Here is a 23,120-nt window from a genome sequence, read left to right as displayed (position 1 = left end):
TTGTATTTGCGTTTGTACATATGTCAATGTGATTGTGTTTGTGTGTGCGAATGTGTGTGTGCTGTGTGTGTGTGTGTGTTCAGCTCACAGCTGTTCAAGCCGCCAACGAGAATAGCAACAACACTTCGTAGCCAAAATATTATAGTTTTCATTGATATTTAAAATGTCTATGTATGCATGCATGCATGCATGTAGACTTTGCAGTTAAACAAAAGCGACGAAAGCCCTGATGAAATAGTGACCAATCAGTCACACAACCGAACAAATATTAAACCGGAGTAGACTATAAAGAGAGCGGCAAAAATAAGGAAGGAAGCATGTATTGGACTGCTCGATCACTGCGCGAAATCGGGAGTGTTTGGGTTCCACATTTTTCGACAGTCGCATAAATAATAACACAAATTAGTTAACATCAGTATGACGGCACCAAAGCAAAACGAACAAATTGCGTGCTTATCTAAACATTAGCAAAACTGTTCATAGAGTGAACCTGTGTAAACCAACCTATTTATTGGTTGTGTGCTTGTTGTAAATAATTAATTTCGTGAGGCGCTCGGGTTTCCGTGTAACATTTATGTTTTTGTAAGGTATTTTGGCATAAAGTATCTCGCATCCATTTCCTTTCTTCTTAATTGCACTTTATCGCTCAGAAAACATATCGAAATTGCCAAATCGCAAATTGCAAAAGCGTTATAGGCACTTATACATATTTCATTTGAAAAGTCAATGGTTAATAGTCTCCGTTAAGGTTAATGCTAAGTTTGACTATCTACGTATGTAAGTGTGCTATTAAAGTACTTTTTTTTTTTGTTTTTATTGTTTTATTAGCCAAGTTACGATTGTGATCTGGCTGGCCAGAGGCGCTGGGGGGAGGGAATTTTGGACTCACTTGAAAAAAGGTATTTAATTATATATTTTGGAAGTAAAGATAACAATGAACATATGCTCAACACTTTCTGTACTTTGTATGCATATAAATGGCCATGTGTATATACAATAAAAGATGTGAATATATTTGTAATCTGGTTCTAAGTACAAACGGCACGGTTTCCGCTTGCACCACACACTTATCATGATGACTTTGCAAAAATGTGTATATCAACAAACATACGATTCTAGTCTGTAATTGATTATTTAACAGCTATTCAATGCAGCTAGTAAATCCAGGCAATTAGTCATCCATATGCGAATGTATATATACATAATAGATATGTATGTGCATGAATAAAAAATAAGTGAAACAAGCAGAAAGACACCATTCGGGTGACCCAGTGGGTATCCACCCACTTTTTTTGACGTATTGGTTAAGCTTTTAGTCAACTTTGCCTTTTGACGTCACTTGGCTTCAGTCGAAATGGCCACAAATTGAAACGTAGATCGCAATTAGGAGCCAAATTATCTCGATTATATCGAATTTTCATGCAGGTTTACGTTAATATGCTGCGTGTGCTTGTGCATTCATAGATATATATATCAAATGTATACAATAATTTATCATAATTGTCGTTTGGGCAATTGCGAGTGTTAACAAACGTAGTACGTTTGTTTACTGTAGTTTCCAATGAAGATGTGTGCACGTAAATAATCATTAAGTTCAACGAATTTGAAATTTCGAAAACTTTTCCCCTAACGGATCTGTGTGAAATTTCAGACAAATTATTTTTGGAAATTTTATAATTGCGAGTACTAACAAAATTATTTTCTAATCTCCACATATTTTGCATAATGAAATAATTTCAAGTTTTATCGATTAGTTATAGAAATGAAACAAGTAACAATATTGGATGGATGTGCCGCACAAATTTTAAACAATATCCAAAAATACAAACTCAACTTCAGATCCGTTTTTCTGTTATTGAATTTTGCTATTATCTGATTTTGACGAGGTCTTCTTCAACTATTTAATTCTTAAAGTTATACAAATGTTTTGAGAATGTTATGAGACTCATAAACTATGCCAATTTGATTAAGGTATGCGAAGTCTGACTAAATGAGTAATGAATACAATGAGTGGACTCTGACAACGAGTACGAGTGTACGCAAAGATTGAATCATGTATGTGAATGTTGATTGAGTTATTTGTTTTGATTTCATGTCTTCAAAATTGGTTTGATTAGAAACTGATAACGTTGATAAGAGTATAAACTTACACCAAATTATTTCCGTGAGATGGTTATACATATATATGTATATCTTTTGTGAGCAAGCAGAGAAAATGTATTCTAGGGTGCTACTGTTTTGTTTATAGTCAAATATTGGTTATTTTTTCCGGATTCATGCTGACATAATGAAAATGATATATATTTTTGGCTTTTCAACAGTTAAGCTTCCTTATCTGCTCGAAACCTAATTCTCTGAAAAGCTTTTATGTCTGGAATTATTGTATTATTGCTACTGTTGTGATGATTATCAAGGGTTGGTTTTTTTTCTTTTCTGATTCATTAGAACAGCAAGCAAATATATATTTTGGCTTTTCAGCTTCCTTATCTACCCGAAACCTAATTCTCTGAAAACCTTTATGTCTGGAATTATAGCTTACTTAACTTATCCCTCATAAATATATACCATTTCAGTGTATTAATTTACGCTTGCAAAATAGATCTCACATTAAATTTTCTTATATACAAATGTTCATACATAGTTGTGTATGATTCATGGGCGGGAACTTGTGAATGTTCGGCGCGATTGAACTCTGTCGACTGTGCTTTAGTTCTATATCTACATAGCTAACCATTCGTTAAACTACAAATTGATCGTATATATTTTTTATTATCCTGTAATTGTATAATAAATCTTCACAGGTAAGTAAAATTTTCTATAATTAAGGCTATGAAACTCTATATGTATGTTACTGTATTGTATTGTAAATGTTCAAACGAACACATACATATATTTAATTTATATAACAATTTTGATTTGGTTGCACTTGATTTCATATCTAAGAAATATCAACAGGTCTACATTCAAATCAAAAGCTATGAAAATGTCTCAATGTCTGACAAAGATACTTGTTCGTTGTTTATATTTGAATTGAAAACCTTATCAAATAAGAGCACGGAAAGAATTTTTCAGTGTCATAGACATGAATCTCGAAATCTATGTGGAAACCCAAGAGAATATTTAAATGGCGAGCTTTAAATGCAACTATTTTTGAAGAATAGTTTTAGTAGTTGAGCAATATTATTCATAAGTGCAGTCTAAAAATAGTAGTAGTGCTTCTTGAAGTAGTATTGATTATGGGGAATTATTTCCATTGCGTTAATGACTAATAGTTGTCAAGTACAAATACAACTCGACTACACTCTTAATGGGTGTCTACTTAAAGCGCTTATCAGTTTCGCGAATATCGCCAGCACAGCGACTCACGGATCGGCCAATAGCAATAAATGTCAAATATGATATTCGACGGCTAATATTTTATGTAGATTGTATATGTACTTAATTCGCACCAGATTGTGAGTACGTTTAGTTTGAAACAATAGATTCCGACGAGCGGTTGGGCGCCCTCTTACTAGCTATTTCAACTTTTTTTGTGTTCGTCGACATATTTAAAAAAGAAAAGCATTTTTTTTTCTGTGTCGAGTGGTAAGTGTGCAATGCTATCGTAAAAAATGTGAAAATTTTGCCATTCTTTCAATGAGTTATCAATGAAAAATCATCTAACATCTGCCAGCTCGTTTGTTATCCTAATTTGTTATCCTAATATTACACTCAGCTGGCAGTGTTATCCACAAAAGGTTTCTAAACCTTCCACATATATATACATATTATATAAGAGTAAGGTTTTCGTGGGGTTGGAAGTGAATCACGAAGGTGCACAAATGTATTGAAGTATCATAAGGATATATGCCTCATAAAGTATTAATATTATAAAACAGGACAATTACATGAATCAATAAAACCGAGTTCTCCTTCCTGTAAGCATCCATTTATGTGAAATTTGTTCCCATGTCGTGTTCGTCCGTATCGGACTACAAAATCGTAACTAATCCTGTCAAGAGGAAGTTAAGATAAAAATGAAAGGCTTTTGTATGTGCTCATATATGATCATTAGTTATCAATTGATCATAATAAAGAAACGAGATAACCATTAGTGATAATGTTCAGCATAAGTAATTATAAATCTTTCAAAGATGATTACAGTAATCTAATCATTGTTTGGTAAATTCTAGTTAGTTTTTTGAGTTGATTCGATTATACATTCAATACATTCAATTATTTCTTTATGCCAGTGTTATCCCTTAACTCTCCCAGGCACATCGATATATGCATGTAATTCCTGGAAAGCATACATGAGTGAAGTGAGTGAATGCTCAATTTATTATCATTTCTTTGTTAGTGTATCTCGGCAATAAACATAAATGGTATGCTATTATTAGTCTCTAATAAATACTGTTTTTTTTTTGCGACCAGCTTGCCTAAAACCACATGTCTCCCACAATTTTAAGACCTCAGTCACAGATGTAAAAAACTTCAGTGGCTATACCATCATATCTACCAAATTTGTTAGGTATATTACCCGTAGCAGCCGTTAAGAAGCGATAAGAAGAACCGCATGTCTCACAATTTTAAAGATAGAGTCACCAAACGTAGAAAGTAACTTGCTGTTAACCTTCTTCAAAGATTGGCATATACTTAAGGCTTAAGAAAACGCCCACACCCGCCGCCCCAGGAACTTCGGCCCTAGAAATCTGCAATGCGCATATCTTCCACAGTTTGTGAGCTAGTCACCAAATTTTGAAAGTATATTACTGGCACTTTCCTAAGAGATCGATAAAAAGAGGATAACCACAGCCACACCGCCTCCCCAAACAGATACACCTGTTGAAATCTAGAGTCACCAAATTTGATTGGTATATACTCTCGCCGCCAAAATTCACAAAAGTCTTTATCTAGCGGAACTTTAAAAGCAAACTTGGACGGTAGATTACTGAAAATCTCTTTCGAAGATCGGTATTCCTTGGCTACATCCACCCTTTTCTGTGGTACCTGTTCTCAGATAGTATTACTGATAATATGAGAGTATTTCGCGGTCGGTCAGGACCGACTGCAACGTTCTCACTTGTTTTTATTATCGTTTGTACAAATTAGGCTTTTGTCGACTTGCACAGGCAAACAGTATGGAAGTTTATGTCAAGTTGAGTTGAGTGAATTCATTTTCTGTTTTTTTTTGACACATTATTGAAAAAATGTATCTAAATGTCATATAAAAGATCAAACATTCTCAAATTTTAGTAAATTTCCTTAGTCTGTGCAATAACTATGAGTGAAACAAAGTGCTTCATATATTTAGCTAGATGCTTATCTTATCGGCTGTTGTTAACAATGTTAGCATGAGTTTAGAAAATTAACCTTATCGTCAACGTATGTATGCCATCAACTCTTCACACGTGTTTGCGTTGAACCTGGGCAGTGACATTTATACATGACATGGTCCTTGCCTAATCGTGGTGTTATCTTAATCAATTGTACTGATTAGATATTTATCAATGCTAATAATGAGTTTCGATACATATATGTATAGAAGGTATACGCAATATTGTTAAGTTATACGTTCATTTTCTATTAGAATTGCTGTGAAAATAGTTGTCCTCAAGGCATGCTCCCAAATCTGTGGGTAATAGTGAATTTGATTTAAACACAAGTAGACATGAAAATGAGTTCGAGAGTTAAACTTTAAATTGAGGAATTGAGGTTTATATATTACTTGTGTTTCATACCGAATATCTTACATTAGTTTGTAATATTTGTAATATATATACCCACAAATAATCGATATTTTCAATATGATTATTTCGTTAAATATAGTTCCTTAAAATTTCCATATGCATATAATTAAATTGTATTTTTGCATTAAGTTATTAAGATCATGAAATAGTATATTAATTATATGAATATTATATTTTTTGATTACAGTTGAGACTCGTTCTGTGAGTGTCAAAGAACCAAAAAAGTTGGAGTTGTGGCTGTAGAAGGATTGGACGAGATAAGACAAAATGGCAAAAGTCACTAACTGGGATAAATTTGTGCTGTTACTTTGGAAAAATTGGTTGCTCCAATGGAATCACAAATGGCAATTGGTCATCGAGCTGATGCTGCCGGCAGTATTCTCCTTGCTGCTGGTGCTGGTTCGCACCCTCGTGGTGGCAGAACCGAAGGATATAACGGAATATAAATCATATGATTTAAACACATTGAAAGTTTTCAAGTAGGTTAACATTTATGTATATATATTCATTAATATTTATATCGGATATATTTATAAGGGGCTGACACAGAAATCCCTTCCAGAAACAGAATTATGTTTGTGTTGGGTTGTTTAATTATTTATCTAAAGATTTCTTAAAGAAAAAAACAAAAACACTAGCAATCTGTAACTTACATATATAATAATAAATTTAATAACAGTTATTAATATTAATATTTTTCATGAATTGCTGACAAAAATAATACTATGGGAACTTTGTATATATTAGGATCTGACGATCCCCAAGGTTGCTAAATTCGAAAACAAAAAAGATTTCTGTGTCAAACCCGAAATACAAATATATTGGTATTGTCACATTCTTTTCAGTTTATTTTATTTCTAATTTTTTTTTTATTTATTCATTCGAGTTCAAGTGCGCGTTTAAATGTTCTTTTATGTTCTCGATATGATGGTAGGTTTTTTTTTTAAGTTTTTCCTTTCGTTTAATTTTTATTGTGTGTCAGTGCACTGCTTTAAAAAATATTTTCTCGTATTATTCTCCAAATTCACTGACTGCTTGAACAACAAGCTGTAAGTACACAACTCCACACAGAATTTGAATATTTTACTTTATGGCTATGTCTGGTTTATCTATATCTTTAAATTTGATTTTAAGATAATCGAAAGATTTCTGTGTGTCAACTTAAAGTATGCTACTCAAAAGAATTCTCGAACGACAGGCAATTGTCTGCAAATATATATAATGATATCATGCCGGAGTAGATATATGCTTTAGCACATTTTCGAAACAATTTATTAAGCCAGACGCTCATTAAAGCCGCTTCATAACCCGATTTGTCCTTACTCTCAACCAGCGCATAAGCTAAATTTGAGCAAATTCAGGATGTTTCCATATACATATGTTTATGTACATTAAAGTGCAATTAACAACTTCATATGTGATTTATAAAAAATGTAATTAGGTGTTTAAGTTGTCATAAAATGATTAATCTTGAAACGGTGTTCAATTCCATCGATTTAAATACCTTCAAAGTGAATTGTGGTGAAATCAACAGAATACGGAAAAAATTGTAGCATATTCAAATTGTAAATGCAAACTTTGATTAAAATGTGTTTTGTTTTTTAATATTTTTTGATTGCTGCTCTTTTTCTTAAATTTTTTTTTAAACGATTCCCAAATTGGGGTCAGCTTGGACTATACTTTACAATAAACCTCTCAAGCAATTTTGTAGTATTGTTTTTTTTATTTGAAGGTTCTTTATAAAGCTTTATGAGCCTGAGAATTATGGATTTTTCAACGACTTTTGTTTCTAAGTTGAAATAGGTAATTTTTGGACCGATTACTTCAATGGCGGCTATATAATATATTGATTAGATATAGTCCATTTTAACATAAGTAACTAGTTTGCATATAAAGGCAGACATACAGCCAGGAAGACATGGACTGAAGTACAGATGCATTTATGGGGAATGTAGAAATTAATTAATATTGAGTATGCTCTTTGGCAAAATGAAAATGTCCTGTGCTATATTATGTGTATTTTCTAACATATGTATTTACTCTGCATATGTACATATAGTATTTATAACATCTATACTTTTTATAAAACTCCTTGTACATTTTATATTGTATGCAACACAACTTTCAGCGATGCAATGCATAATTCGCGTCGCATGCACGTGCTCATTTCCCTGCTAGTACCAAAGAGTAAGAGGTAAAAATATACATACAAAAAAAAAAAAACAATAAATAAAATAAAATAATAATAATAAAATTAATTTAAAGAAAACAAAATTCTTGTAGATATCTTAGTTCGGTTCACCGAGTGTTTTATACCCCTGCAGGATAAATATTAAAGCATAATAAACTGCCTGGCCAATAAACTCGAATTCAATTCGATTTCCATTCCATTCAAGAGCTTTTTGGTGACGTCAAACGCAAATTTAAATCAACTCTCCACGAAGTAATTTGTTAATTTGAATAAAACATTCGTCCGCTTTAAGTTTGATTACTGCTGGTCCGATATGTCTGTCAATACATCGAGCACATATAACTACATCGCTGTCAAACATCGGCCTTACAAGTATTTCTGCAAAGGTATATGTAGAGTAACTGGTTTTTCGCTGACTATCAGGGACCGTAACATAAATCGAAATTAAATGTTATTATAATACGATGACTGCCAATTTTAAAATGTATTGATTTTTGTGCAATGTTCGTTTCGTATGACCTCAAACCTTTTCGACACCCTGAAAGCTAACGACTTCATACTTCACATATATATGCATATATGCATACTTGTACTAAAGTCTGAAGTGGTCACATACAAATATTCAAATGGTCAGAAGGTTATAGATAAATCGACTTTTTATCTATTGAATAAAAGCAAATACCAAAAACAGGAAATAATCGGACGAACATTCCACAAAACCAAATAACTCTGATACCCTCGAGGGTTGAACAGGAGTGGTCTAGTCGAGAGAGTCTGATTTGAAGATACCCCTTCTTACATACTTGTCATAGCATTTTTAATCGGAGATATTGCAGTTGAGGAAAATAACAACAAACTACTTTGATTTGAAAAATAAATTGTTTAACAATGTTGTCACGATTTATTATTACACATCTTTTAGAGTGTCAGGAAATAGAAACATCACTTTTGTTGGCGGCTTGGGTATCAGAGGGTATCATCTTATCGGCTACTCTCGACCTGAACACTCTTGCTTATTAAAGCATATTATTTATCCGTATGGATGAAAATTTAATAGTTTACAGTACTTTAATTTGATGTTCATTATGATAATGGCTTGAATGACATTTAGTTTCGGTCTCTGATAAGAAGCTAATTGCTTTTGGCTTACTATTGCTTATTGGTTTTATTTAATTTGGTAGTCTCACTTATAGCACGGCCACAACTAAAAAGATTTACTATATGCAAATATACACAATAACCGAAACACGCTGCACAACAACATATCTTATATATATATAAATATATATATTAAAAATGCACTAACTATATAATTATATGCGTAACTAAAAGCATTATGTGTTTATATTGAGAGCCTAATGACCCCTGAACTAACTGAATTCATTCTTAAATATATAGTGAGGCAATGTCTACGTTCAACAAGGTCGGAATGCCAGTTTATGAGCTGTATTACACACCCAAAACTGACGTGCTGGACAAGCTGATGGGTGATGCGGCAAGCAGTTTAAACATGACCTGGATTGGCGTCGATACTGCTGCTGATCTCGAAAACGATGTAGCGACCAAGAGAGGGTTTGCTGGTGTCATATTTGATCAATCAATGGCCGGCAACGTGCTGTCAGATAGTTTGAAATACACGTTGCGCTTTCCCTCCGAACTGCGGACCACATCGTTCAATATTGGCCTCACGTGGCTGACGATGCGATTATTTCCAATGATCGATTTAACGGGTCCACGCAACTTAGAAGATGGCGATGGCGGCATTCCTGTGGGCTATCTGCGCGAAGGCTTCCTGCCCGTGCAAAATGCCATAAGCATGGCCTATATTCGACAAAAATCGAATATGGATGTAATACCCGAGGTTGTAATGCAGCGATATCCGTATCCGGCCTTCACATTCGATCCACTGCTTCAAGGTCTTTCCAGTTTAATGTCATTGATAATACTGCTGAGCTTCATCTATCCCTGTACCTACATTACTAAGGTATGTTCGATGATTTTGGTTTTTTTTGGCTTTACTTTCACCGTTTACACGACAATTTCATCCTTTTGCAGTACGTGACCAGTGAGAAGGAGAAGCAGCTGAAGGAGGTGATGAAAATAATGGGAATGGACAACTGGTTGCACTGGAGCGCCTGGTTTGTCAAATCATTCATCATGCTGACCATATCGGCTATTTTGATAGCTATTTTGATGAAGATTCGGTGGAGCCACGATGTCGCTGTTCTAACTTATGCTGACTTTTCAGCACTACTCTTCTTTCTAATCGTGTATATAATGGCTAGCATCTGCTTCTGCTTCATGATGGCCACACTGTTCTCCAAGGCCAGCACAGCGGCTGCCGTGACCGGCCTGATCTGGTTCATTGCATACATCCCATTCTCATTTACGATAAATACATACCAATCGCTATCTCTGTCAACCAAGTTGGGATGGAGTCTGCTATCGAATTCGGCGATGGGATTTGCCATCAGGCTAATACTGGGATTCGAGGGAACGGGAGAGGGACTACAGTGGAGTAACATGTTTACACCGGTCAATGTTGATGATACCTTAACAATGGGTTACATTATAATTGTGATGTTGATCTCCTGCGTACTTTATATGCTCATCTGTTTGTATGTGGAACAAATTTTTCCGGGCGACTATGGTGTGCCACGTAAATGGAATTTCCCCTTTACACGCCAGTTCTGGTGTGGTCAGAAACACTATATGGGCGTCGAGGATAGGCCCAGTGATGGATTAGAAAATCGTGATCCTAACGCTTTCGAAACTGAGCCGGACGACAAACACATTGGCCTGCAGCTGAGAAATCTCAAGAAGAAATTTGGAGACAAAATGGTTGTGAAGGGCCTTTCGCTCAACATGTTTGAGGATGAGATAACCGTACTGCTTGGGCACAATGGAGCTGGAAAAACCACCACCATATCCATGCTGACGGGCATGTTCCCACCCACATCCGGTACGGCGATTATCAATGGCAGTGATATAACCAGCAATATCCAAGGGGCACGAATGTCTCTGGGCATTTGCCCACAGCACAATGTGCTCTTCGATGAGATGAGCGTGTCCAATCACTTGCGATTCTTCAGTCGCTTGAAGGGATTGAAGGGCAGGGCGGTGGAAAACGAGGTGGATAAGTATCTTAAAATGATTGAACTGGAGAACAAGGCCAATGCCCCATCGTCCACATTGTCTGGTGGCATGAAGCGCAAACTGTCCGTCTGCTGTGCCCTTTGCGGTGATACCAAGGTTGTGCTTTGTGACGAGCCCAGCTCTGGCATGGATCCATCCGCCCGGCGACAGCTATGGGACCTGCTGCAACAGGAAAAGATTGGCCGCACCCTACTGCTCACCACACATTTTATGGACGAAGCTGATGTACTCGGTGATCGCATTGCCATCATGTGCGATGGCGAGCTTAAATGTCATGGTACATCCTTTTTCTTAAAGAAACAATACGGCTCTGGCTATCGACTAGTAAGTACATAAAACATTTTATTCACCTACATTTGAAGTAGTTTTCAAGCAAAGCAACAGAAAAGAAATAATATATAATAGGTTTATTGATCAGGTTAAAAACAAGTTTACTATCTTTTAGATCTGTGTCAAGAAAGAGGATTGCAAGCCAGAGGAAGTGACGGAACTGCTTAATAAGTATATATCAGAACTGGAGCCGGAAAGTGATATTGGTACAGAGCTCACGTACCAGCTGCCCGACAAGTATTCCGAGAAATTTGAGGAGATGTTTAGCGAACTGGAGGAGCGCTCCAGCGAGCTGCATCTGAATGGCTATGGTGTCGGCATCACTTCAATGGAGGAGGTTTTCATGAAGGTGGGTGCCGAGAAGTTACCTGATGGCAATAATATGGATTTAAAGAACAGGCTAAAGGGCAGCACTGGCTATGAAGATGACAGCGAATCAATACAATGTAAGCAGTGTTTGAACTGAATATCTGGTTATCCGACTTCATATACTGATAAGCTCAATTCACTGTTTGCAGCGGATGGCGTCTTCTCGGACAACCGTCGACCGCTGCAAGGGATGAAGCTTTCGCTTAACCAATGGCGCGCCATGATGCTCAAGAAGATACTCTACACGTGGCGCAACAAGCTGCTCCTCGTCATACAGAACGTTATGCCCATATTCTTTGTAATTATCACAGTGCTTATAACACGCACCCAGGGCACATTCCGTGAGTTGCCTTCCATTACGATTGAATTGCCACAGTATCCCATTGGGACCACTGTAATGGAGCGCAATGACACTGCGTGTGACTCGCTATGCAATCAGATTGCTGATCAGTACGAGGAGTTGGCAACGTCATATGGCTCGGAATATACATACGAGAGCACAGGCACTAAAACATTCACCGATTACATCCTTGATCTGGGCAAGACGATACAGGTGCGGATCAACTCACGCTATTTGGCAGCGGCCACCGTTAGCAATGATAAAATTACCGCCTGGCTCAATAACCAACCGTTGCATACGGCACCCCTCACCGTTAATATGGTGCACAATGCGATCGCTCGGGTACTGTGTGAAAATAATACGGAAATCAGTGTATCAAATTGGCCACTGCCATATACCACAGAGACCCTACTGACTCAGCTGAATGTTGGCAACAATCTGGGCACACAGCTGGCGACCAATTTGTGCTTCTGCATGTGCTTCGTTAGCGCCATCTATATACTGTTCCTGATCAAGGAGCGTGAGTCGCGCGCCAAGCTGCTGCAGTTCGTAAGCGGGGTTAAGGTGTGCACATTTTGGTTATCACAGTACATCTGGGACTTGGCCACCTATGCGGTAACCGCAGTGATTGTTGTCGTGACAATTGCCTGTTTTCAGGAGGCGGGCCTTAGTCGCTTTTCTGAGCTTATTCGGTACTTATTTTTGCTGCTGATCTTTGGCTGCTCCGTGCTGCCATTTACATACATTGTGGCGGTATTCTTTAAGGAGCCGGCGACAGGCTTTGCCCGTATATCCATTATAAATATATTTGCCGGCATGGCCTTGTTCATTGTCGTCGTTGTCATGTCCTTCGAGTTCTTCAACACACAGGATACGGCTCAATTGCTCTCCTGGATATTCCGCATCTTTCCACACTTTTCGCTGGCCATGGGTCTAAACAAGGCATACATCAATGTGGCCACGCGTAGTGCCTGCGACAAATTCAGTGGCCTGCCGCCCATCTTAGTCTGCGAACTGGTGCCCAAATGTTGCAGTGAGTAAACTGCCAATTATCTCATTACACATTATTCATACATTATTTTTTCCGTTTTGATCCTGCCAACAGACTTAAAGAGTTACTTTGCCTGGGAAGCGCCCGGCGTTCTGCCAGAAGTTGTCTACATGATTGTCACTGCCATTGTATTTTTCCTTATAATCATATTAAGTGAATACGGCGTAGTTGGTGAACTCATGTATCTGATACACAGGCGCGCCGTGTAAGTATCATTAGGCATCCGTTTATAGTAGTATTTTTTATGTATGTTATGTTTTGCAGAACGTAATATTTATGTTGTCTGTCTGTCCGTCTGTCTTTCTCAGACAAAGTGTTTAGATCGAAATTACTATTTTTTAATTTTGCCTTTTTGTAGTAAACCACCACCGCCTGTTGAGGCACTCGATGATGATGTGGAAAGCGAACGCGAACGTATTCTACAAATGGATTCCGCAACTTTGTCCACCAAGAACCTAGTTCTGGATCGCGTTACAAAGTATTATGGCGATTTCGTCGCCGTCAATCAAGTGTCACTTTGCGTCAACGAGTAAGAAAAACGAATTTGTATATTTGAATTAACTACTAATCTGTGGTTTATCTTCTAGAACCGAATGCTTTGGTCTGTTGGGTGTTAACGGTGCTGGCAAGACAACTACGTTTAAAATGATGACCGGAGATGAGCGCATCACTTCGGGTTCCGCATATGTACAGGGTCTAAATTTGCAGATGGAAATGAATAATATATATGAAAAGATTGGCTACTGTCCGCAGTTCGATGCGCTTCTAGACGATCTAACCGGTCGTGAAGTGCTTAAGATTTTCTGCCTGCTACGCGGTGTGCAACCGTCACGCATTAAACAGCTGTCCGAGGACTTGGCCAAGTCATTTGGCTTTATGAAACATTTAGACAAACAGACGCATGCCTACAGCGGTGGTAATAAGCGCAAATTGAGTACGGCCATTGCAGTGATTGGCACGCCATCTGTCATTTATTTGGATGAGCCCACCACGGGCATGGATCCCGCAGCGCGACGACAGTTATGGAATATTGTTTGTCGCATTCGCGACTCGGGCAAGTCCATTGTGCTAACATCGCACAGCATGGAGGAGTGCGAGGCGCTATGCACACGTCTGGCCATCATGGTCAATGGCGAGTTCAAGTGCATTGGCTCAACGCAGCATTTGAAGAACAAGTTCTCTAAGGGTCTCATACTTAAAATTAAAGTGAAACGCACTAAAGGTTTGCCAAGGCGGTCACTGCATACTGATAGCAGTAGAATACGTGCCTCAAATGGTTCAATTACATCTGATAACAGTGCGGCACCCACGCCAATTGCCTACTCGAACCACAGTCTTGCTTTTAAGGATGCACAAAGCTCAGATGAACAGTATGCGGGCAACAACAATGATATACGATCAGCACGCAGGTGAGTCAATATTCGGAATGTTATTAAGAAAGTACTCACTTATATTTAATCCATCAGCAGATCCATCAGCTTCAATCGCAATTCAGACGAGATTACAGTAGCCAATCAACTTGCACAGCAGGACATCAATAAAGTCAAGGAGTTTGTGAATCTCGAATTTCCGCAGTCAATTTTACAGTAAGTCAATTGGCAATTTTAAGTGGCGAACGTGATGGAACTTTATTTCTATTATTTTTAGGGATGAGTACCAGGGTATGTTGACCTTTTACATTGCACTGCATGGCGTCAAATGGTCGCAAATCTTTGGTCTTATGGAGCGTAATCGCCATGATCTGAATGTGGAGGATTACTCCATCAGTCAGACGACATTGGAAGAAATATTCTTAGAATTCGCCAAGTATCAACGCGAGGATCCGCGCTCCATGAAGTGAGCTGGTCTTAGAATTTACCTTTGATAAACTGTTGCTAGCATTTTGGTTTAAACATCACATAAGCACACACTTACCTATACACAGGGACATACACATAACGATCATTTAGCACAATTTAAGCTTTATCCGAAACCGCTAGCTGCATGTCATATTCATTTTATTTGCTTAGCCAATTGTTTTTATTTTATTTATTTATTATTATTTTTTTTTTGTAATCATTAATTAGATGCCTAAGCTTTTATTATACAGGTATTGTGTGCACATTTAAGCTAACCAGACACTTTCTAAACTATTCATTTGTGCTAACCGCGTAGGTAGAATTGAAAATTGTAAATTTTGGCTTCAGCTGTAAACTTTATGCAAAAAGTAGTTTTGCTTTTAATTGTACCGTATAAATATTAATTATTATAATTCGATCTATATGCAAGCAGAGGCCGCAAAAAGTGCTACTGTTGCTGAGCATCCAGACTTTCCCGGCTATATCAACCTTGGACCTACCTTACACTCCGACCACCGTACATCGGTGCATAAATAGTAACCGGTTATTATTAAATAATTTTTTAAATGTCATTGAGCACAAAAACTTCAGTTCTTGAACGCAAATATTGACAAAGTATTTTAAAAAGATGGCTAGTAAACATTTTAAATGTCAATACTTTGCTATTTTGTGATCTAATCGTAGATAATAAAATCAACATTTTTTGTTTTTTTAAAGAAAGTGCGTTTTTTTTTTTATAATATTATTATTATTATAATTATTATTTAATTACCCACAGCAATGTTAACAAGAGTAATGCAAACTATGATTTTAGACTTTTTGTATTCTTAATTTTTAATGCTACAGTTGGTAAATTAGTCACCCAATTGTGTAACTAGTATTTTTAAATTGTACTTATATCTTTGTGGAAATTATTAAATATACGAATGCATACATAATTATTAGTTTTTTATTCAAGCTAATAACAAATTGATCAAGACAATATGTATGGCTATGTTAAATTATTTGGAAAGGATATAATAAAGAGATTGTGACATGTTGGCATCTCTACTTGAACATTGCGTTTTATTATAATTTATTATAATATACTATATATTTTTGGAATTACTTAGTTATGGGGGGGAGCGGTTTTTAGGACTGAACGATCGAATAGATCAGTTTGCATGCCCATAACAATGTTACAGGTAATATAAAAATCCTCGATGTTCAATTCGAAGGCATCTCTACGTATTGTCAATAATATTTCCGAGAAATTTGTGGAGTCGGCAGGTAAATAGAATGTCATAATATTCTCCCTCTTCTGCCTAAGAGCAAAGCAGAAATTTAGATGAGCTAATATTTATTCTATGGTATATGATCACTTACTGTAGCTTCGCTTCTGGAAACTTAATTTGAACGAAGAGAATGAACTTGTTGGGTGGCGATACGGGAAATTTATTAATGCGATCCCAGGTGTTCCTCGCGGTGTTTATGTCCGCACTCACTTTCCGCTTGAAAACAACCTCCAGCAGATAGCCACTTTTATAGCGCTGCGCCTGTGAGCCCATTGCCGACAGCTGGCCATCGTGTAGCACCGGGCAGCGATGGCACATGCGTTCGCAGTCCAAGCCCGTGAGATTTGTGTAGAGGAAGCTGCAGCCACGTTGCTGCATGAAGGTCGTGACGATATACATGATACGCTTGCCATTGGGATCGATGCCGCCCGGTGGCCCATCCACGCACACAAGTCGCGGATCACCGAGTATGGCAAGAGCGAAGGCGATGCGACGATGCTGCCCGGTAGTGCAAAGGCGCATCAATTGTTTATAGCAAACGTAAAATCCCAACACACTCGCCAGCCCCTCACAGATCTGTGAGCAACTTTGCTTGGGCAGCCCGTGCAGATTGGCCTGAGTGTGAAGCAGCTCGCGTGGCGTCAATTCACACGGCAGCACGTGTTGCTGGGCACAGTAGCCGACTAGGGGATAGCATTCGATGCGCTGTTGTTTCCTGCTGTGGCCACCTATCCAAATGCGACCATGAGACGGATGCATCTCGCCCACCAGCGTTTTGATAAGTGTTGTCTTGCCGGTATTGTTGTAGCCCATAAAACCAATGCACTCGGCCCTGCAGACAGAAGCAATTACGAGCTATTCATGATTCAAATAAAATTCTTTTTTTTTATTTTATTTATTTTGGTTGAGGATACTTACCTGGATACGCATAGATCGATGCGGACTAGCACCCTCTTCTTGCCAAATCGTTTGCCAACGTTCTGGCAAATAGCCGCCGTGTCAGCTCTCTCCTGCTTGGTGAGCTTGTCGATACGAAGTCGCTCAGCAATTACGGACTCATCGCCCATATCGTCACCGAGGCCCTCGTGGCGTGCCCGATGCTTCTTTTTTGATATTCCTCGGTTCATGAATGTCCACGCCATAAGCGAATAGTACTCCCTCAAAACAAAGATAATAAGCGGTACGCAAATTGAACATATCATCATAATCATATCGAAGATAAGACCAAAATTCCCTTTGACATAGCTGTACGAGACTGTGGCATGCCACGAACATTTTGTTAGTTTTTAAAAATGTCTACAAGTGTTGTAGCACCCCATCGATAAGATGATGGGGCGGCTTTGGAAGTTGTTAAACTCTAAGCGATGTATTTAGGACAAGCGCTTGATTATATAATCATTGCGACCAAAGTCCAACTGTCAGCACTGTTGAATTTAATAGAAGTAATATACTTAACTGCAACAGTGGGGATTCACCGCACAATTCTCGACCTCTATGGAGATGAACCGAATATTGTCATCCTTACAAAGGCACTCGTACTCATACATAAAGAATAGCTTGAACACGATCTCACCGAAGCTATATTGCGTTAGTGGCTGGTACAGATCGTTCATATCAGCCATATGATCGCCGACAGTAACGGTAAATATAATAATGCCTAGGGCATTCAGGAAAGTTATCGCAATAAATGCATTGTTCGATTCCTTGAATATGGTGGAAAAACAGTAGGACAATGTAGCGACGGCAAGGCCCATCATTATCAGCATCAGGAAAATCCACACTGCAATGGTATAGGTTGTCAACAAAATGAGTAACAAGTTAATTTAACAACATTTATAATTATGTACGCACTATAGAGATATATATCATGTTGTGGGCTAAGATAGAACGACATCATTATCACCATTCCGATACTAACTAACACCACTCGTGCGATATCGAAAATAACTAGGCAAAATATATATGTGGAGAGGCGTACTCCTGTGAGGAACTGTTGATTTTTAAAGCTGTGCTCGAGCATGTTGAAGACGGTCATGCTCTGCCACATGTTGGCAAATATGAAGGAGAAGTTGATGGCCATCATGCCGCCCAAACTAAGTGGCGTCGGTGGCATTGCATTGGCCATAACCTGAAACGGCAGCGGATACAGCGTCACATCAATCGTAGCGTCCTCGTCATAGAAGTGTCTGCAATTGGTTGGACAAGGAAGGTAAATAGATTTTAAATGATCTTCACTACATTTAAAAACATATACTTTGCTTAACATAACATATAAATATAACAAATAAACATTCAAATTGGAACTTACCGTGCAATAACATTGTGCACCAAATTGAGACCGAATGGTGCCGCGTGAAGTGGTATATTGTTGTACCAGACCGTTATTGTGTCCTTTCCAAAGGTGGCGCCAAACATGTAACGGAAATTAACAATTTTGTTAAACTCCTCCTGTTGCAGCAGATATAAGTCCGTAGGCTCTGCGGTCTCCAGCTCCTGCACATGACCATCATACCAGAAGAGCAGCTCCGTGAAGAACTCCTGCATCTCAATCATATCTAAAGTATCGGATATGTATTCAACGAAGGCGTTGACAGAGGTCAACTGTGTCAGATTAAACGAAAGCGGATCCAACTGATAATCCTTTCCATAGAGCAATAACGTGGAAAATGTGCATGCCAAGGCCACAATTAGTGCAAAGACATTGACGATTTGAATTGGCAAGTGGCGCCTATTTATGAGCCAACGCATTTTCAACAGTGCCCAGAGGTGCATCCTTGTACGCTTGAGTCCATTTGCCCGGCCATTGACATCGGACTCCTCGAGCACCATCCTAAGATCGTCGATTAATGTTGATGGCTCACCGGTCACTTCATTGTCCTCGGAACCGAAACGCATAAAGATCTCATCCAGCGATGTATCGCGCAAGCGAAAACTGAGTATGCCCAATTGTTCCAGATTTTGTTCTAGTTCGTCAAACAGTTTGGCAAATCTATCCTCGTACTTGGTCTCCAGCACAAACGTTATTTTTTGGCCAATATCGCTTTCTACTGTCAGATTTGGCAAATATTTGGCCAACAACAATTTTAGGTTCACAAAATCAAATGTTTTACCCTTGATGCAGCTCTGAATACAACGGACAAAAATACATGAAAATAATGTAGAAGATATAGTATCTTAGACGCGCCGAAGATTACATACTCTTGCAGGCAGAAAACCACCTGGTCTAAATTGTATTATTAATTTAAGGAACCCATTGATGATTCTTCGGGTTCCGAAAGTAAGCAATCCACTTTACTCTAATCAAGATCTCTTTTAAGCTGAGAGGCTAATTTGGATGGATTAAATTCGAGAATATTCAGTCAAAAATCGATCGATTGTTGTATGAACAGATATGTTAACCAAACTCACTGAAATGTTATTAGAATAGAATAAGTTTGCTATATTTAAATAAAAATCGCTAAGAATTAAACATGTGAATAGACAGACTAATATCGATATCATATATCTGCAAGCGTATAAAACCTTCGGCATTGGCAAATGGAATCGAGAAGACTCAATTGATTTCTCCAAGTGTACAACATACCAGTCGAAAACCATGTCCGTACATGCTACGCAGAAATGGTTTGCTGCCAGTGCATTTGAGCTCCCCTTGAGACATGATCGCTAGACGATCGGCCAAGTGGTTGGCAAGCGATGTTGAGTTCGATACCAAGATGATGGTACGCCTAGATTTCTCTTCATTGATGAGGCTGCAAATGAGCGATTGTGTGACCAAATCCAGATCGGAGTGGAGATCGTCGATCAGTACGATGGGACTACCGCCGGCAAAGGCACACGCAATGCTTACGAGATTACGCTCCGGAGCGGTTAGGGATTTAATCTTTGACAACTTCGCGTGGGTCAAGCGGAAGAGCTGCAAATAGAATGCAATTTCTTCATTGGCCTTCTTCCATGACATACCTTTGATCATGCATATAAAACGGATTTGATCAGTGACGGTTAGGTCCCTAAAAAGCAGATCATCGCCGAGAGCCAAACCAATCTGCATGGACGCATTATGGCCATCGATTTGTGTATTTTTTTCAGAAACCAAGACAACACCACGTGATGGTTCCAATAGGTTAGCGAGTATCTGGAGCAGCGTCGTCTTTCCACACCCATTGTGTCCCATAAGGACAGTCACCTCGTTCTCGTACACATTCAAGGAAAAAAAGTTTAGGGAACTGTTTTTGTTGTTCGCATACCGTTGGCATATCTTTTTAATCTTGATTTTGAAGCGGCGATGCGATGGTTCCACCTCGTAGATCTTTGTCGACTTGATGCCACCTGGCTGTGAGATCTGCGGATGGGTGCTATCCTCCCGATCCGGAAATGAGAAGTCTCCACTATGGAGGGGAGCAGGTATATGCTTGCGCCGTCTTCCGCCCGTTTCGGTTGAATTCCACACTTCCATATACAAACCGATGGCGCAGTAGACCAGTGTGTCTATCAAGAAAATCCAAACGCCATGATAGACAGTGATCTGATTGACGGCAGAGTTCAGAATATAGCCACTGTCTAACCATTGTTGGCCAAAGAATATCTCCCGCTCCATCAGTCCCTCGAATAGCAGTGCGACCACAGTGTTGGGAAACGCACACGATATATACCGTATGAGCAATACCGATTTCTCCCGATTGTTCCACAGCACAAAGAATGGCATATATGTGAGCAGCCAGAGAACGGTCACCACCCGAACGGCAAACTGGCTGTTCTTAAACAACGAGGCAACCATCGCGCAAAAGCTTATCGATGATACATTATACGAGGACAACACCAGCAATACAACATACCACGGTGTTTGTGTTAGCAGGGTTCGATTACTATTCCAGGGCACCTTAAGATATGACAAAAAAGATTTTCTGTGAATAGCAGCATTGCGTACTTAAGGAAAAGTCAAAATGGAAAGCCATTATGAACATTTGGTTTGGGATTTATATTAATTAGTAATCATCAAGCGACAATCCCCAATCCGATTAAATCATTTTGAAAATGTCAAATAGTATTTATATAATATTATAGTAAGAGTTCGTTAGAAGAACATACCTTGACGCTCAGCACTATAAGGATCGAGCTGATGAACATATAGACGAGTCCCTTGAAGTACCAGGATGTGAATTGGATAAGGTTGCTAATGTTCATATTGATAAGAAAACGACGCAAATGGCGCTGCTTTTCTTCTACGATTTGCTGTAAATATATATATATATATATATATATATATATATATATGTATATATGATGAGTAGACATGCATGTATTTGAAACCTACCCAGACCAGTATCTGTGCCGGAAATAGAAAGCCAATGATGATAAGCAGCGGCAGTCCGCGATTTACGTAGTTCATGAGTGGATCTTGTATGCGACCATCGACCGGAAATCGTCGAAGCACTATCTTAGGAAGCTGTGAATGGCTCATCACTTTTATATACGTCTCGGAAATGGCCATTTGGATTTTAATGAACCCCTCGCGCACATAGCTAATATGACCGTCTAAGCTGGCATCGTTGAGGCGACGCACAATTGAGATTTTTGGATCGTCATGATAGAGTGTCTTCCAATTGTCGCCAATGAAGGTATCATGAAACATGCGCAGCTCACTGGGGAAAAAGAGCGTATAATTAAAGTGCGGCATTAACACCTCCTCCTGTTTTAAGTGATGATCCCTAAACGAATAGATCTTCACAAATTGCCTCTGATCGAAGCAAATGCCTGCAAATAGATAATCATTCTTTACAGCCCGCTCCATTTCTGAGCAGTCACGAAAGTCGCGTGTGCCCATCGAGTGTAGATCCTTAATGGCCAGATCCATGATTTTATGAAATATATTGTACTGATTGGGCGCCCAGGCCAGCACCATCTGTGGAATGAACACATTGTTGCTCTTATTGAGCTTTTTGCTCAGATCTTGGCGCTCCGACAGCGATTTCATCAAATCGGTCCAGCATTGCTCAATATCAATTGGATCATAATAGGCATTATAGCTCTCGGGTTGACCAACACACATTCGCATGCCCACCGCAATCAAGCACAGAAGGACAGGCACTAATATTACCCAAAGCAGCTCAATTGGACGATTCCATTGTGACTTATGTAACTTCCATGTCATCAGTGCGAACTTGCTTATGTAGTGTCGAATGCTCATGGCGGCAGTTTTTCCAATTTCAAAATGGAACGAACTCAATGGAACTGAAACTCAAGTCAATGCCTATTCATAAATGACAGCAAAATTAGTCGAACTTTGAAATTACAATTTTAAGTTAAAATTGTAAGCCATTCCGCAGATGTATATTCTAATTTTATATACATTACATTTATAAATTTCAATTTGCACTATTAAATGTAGCCGAGTTCAGTGAAAATAACGTAATTATTGATATTTGGTATTTAGTACCACCCTGTAGAAATAAATATTACGCCATTTTGCAGATTATCTAGATTTGGCTAATATTTGTGGACGTTTTATTGCTTTCGCCTCTGTTCCTATTCAATGCATTTATTGACTATTGGGCGAGAAAACATTTTAATACTTTACGCTTGGCAAATGTTTGTATCCAAATGATATCGACATGGATATCTAAATGGGTTTGTGGTCACACACATATATATATATATATATTTACCTGATATAAATACCTGATGAATATCGTAAAATCAGTTGGTTGAAGCTCCCATGCCGTATACATTTTAGTAAATGTGCAAAGTGATTAGGTAAAAGGTGAGTGGGGTAGTTCTCAGCATTTGAATCATAAATACAGCCAATGGGAATCGTGCTTAAGCCAAATTGTCTTTTTCTAAAAGAA

The 23,120-nt window shown here is 38.4% G+C and overlaps 2 protein-coding genes across 5 annotated transcripts; one reads left to right on the top strand and one right to left on the bottom strand.

Annotated features, from left to right (window-relative positions):
- Positions 1 to 40: 40 nt before the first annotated feature.
- Positions 41 to 15,726, top strand: LOC6564959 (phospholipid-transporting ATPase ABCA3). Of its 3 annotated transcripts, XM_032738397.2 has the most exons (14): positions 41 to 587; positions 829 to 899; positions 5,917 to 6,208; positions 7,858 to 7,923; positions 9,319 to 9,904; positions 9,976 to 11,400; positions 11,522 to 11,852; positions 11,925 to 13,148; positions 13,221 to 13,371; positions 13,525 to 13,695; positions 13,754 to 14,575; positions 14,633 to 14,752; positions 14,814 to 15,002; positions 15,438 to 15,726. In XM_032738397.2, the coding sequence occupies exons 3-14, from the start codon at positions 5,997 to 5,999 to the stop codon at positions 15,463 to 15,465; spliced, it is 5,325 nt and encodes a 1,774-aa protein (XP_032594288.1). In that variant the 5' UTR covers positions 41 to 587; positions 829 to 899; positions 5,917 to 5,996; the 3' UTR covers positions 15,466 to 15,726. The 3 variants fall into 3 exon arrangements, with proteins under 3 accessions (XP_032594288.1, XP_032594289.1, XP_032594290.1); XM_032738398.2 differs by lacking the exon at positions 41 to 587 and having other exon boundaries at positions 788 to 899; positions 14,636 to 14,752; XM_032738399.2 differs by lacking the exons at positions 41 to 587; positions 7,858 to 7,923 and having other exon boundaries at positions 789 to 899.
- A 273-nt stretch (positions 15,727 to 15,999) lies between these two features.
- On the bottom strand, positions 16,000 to 22,462 carry LOC6564982 (phospholipid-transporting ATPase ABCA3). Of its 2 annotated transcripts, XM_043216289.1 has the most exons (10): positions 21,590 to 22,462; positions 21,364 to 21,507; positions 21,111 to 21,154; positions 19,862 to 21,026; positions 18,587 to 19,401; positions 18,130 to 18,464; positions 17,735 to 18,058; positions 17,197 to 17,533; positions 16,370 to 17,110; positions 16,000 to 16,308 (listed from the first exon to the last, which is right to left on the bottom strand). In XM_043216289.1, exons 1-10 carry the CDS (start codon positions 22,460 to 22,462, stop codon positions 16,113 to 16,115), a joined length of 4,974 nt encoding a protein of 1,657 aa, XP_043072224.1. In that variant the 3' UTR covers positions 16,000 to 16,112. The 2 variants fall into 2 exon arrangements, with proteins under 2 accessions (XP_043072224.1, XP_001991853.2); XM_001991817.2 differs by having other exon boundaries at positions 19,862 to 21,154.
- Positions 22,463 to 23,120: the final 658 nt, after the last annotated feature.

This window comes from Drosophila grimshawi, unplaced genomic scaffold, assembly GCF_018153295.1.
Source record: "Drosophila grimshawi isolate 15287-2541.00 unplaced genomic scaffold, ASM1815329v1 contig_848, whole genome shotgun sequence".
NCBI lineage: Eukaryota > Metazoa > Arthropoda > Insecta > Diptera > Drosophilidae > Drosophila > Drosophila grimshawi.
The sequence above is the reverse complement of the archived record's forward strand: the minus strand, read 5'-3'. Positions and strand labels throughout refer to the sequence as shown.

Coding starts and splice junctions, on each gene's coding strand:
- LOC6564982 (XM_001991817.2), bottom strand. CDS start 22,462: ATGAGCATTCGACACTACATAAGCAAGTTCGCACTGATGACATGGAAG. Junction 21,155..21,363: donor TTATAGTGCTGAGCGTCAAG/GTATGTTCTTCT, acceptor TCATATCTTAAG/GTGCCCTGGAATAGTAATCG. Junction 19,402..19,861: donor ACGGACATGGTTTTCGACTG/GTATGTTGTACA, acceptor CGTTGTATTCAG/AGCTGCATCAAGGGTAAAAC.
- LOC6564959 (XM_032738397.2), top strand. CDS start 5,997: ATGGCAAAAGTCACTAACTGGGATAAATTTGTGCTGTTACTTTGGAAA. Junction 6,209..7,857: donor AACACATTGAAAGTTTTCAA/GTAGGTTAACAT, acceptor CACAACTTTCAG/CGATGCAATGCATAATTCGC. Junction 11,401..11,521: donor ACGGCTCTGGCTATCGACTA/GTAAGTACATAA, acceptor ACTATCTTTTAG/ATCTGTGTCAAGAAAGAGGA.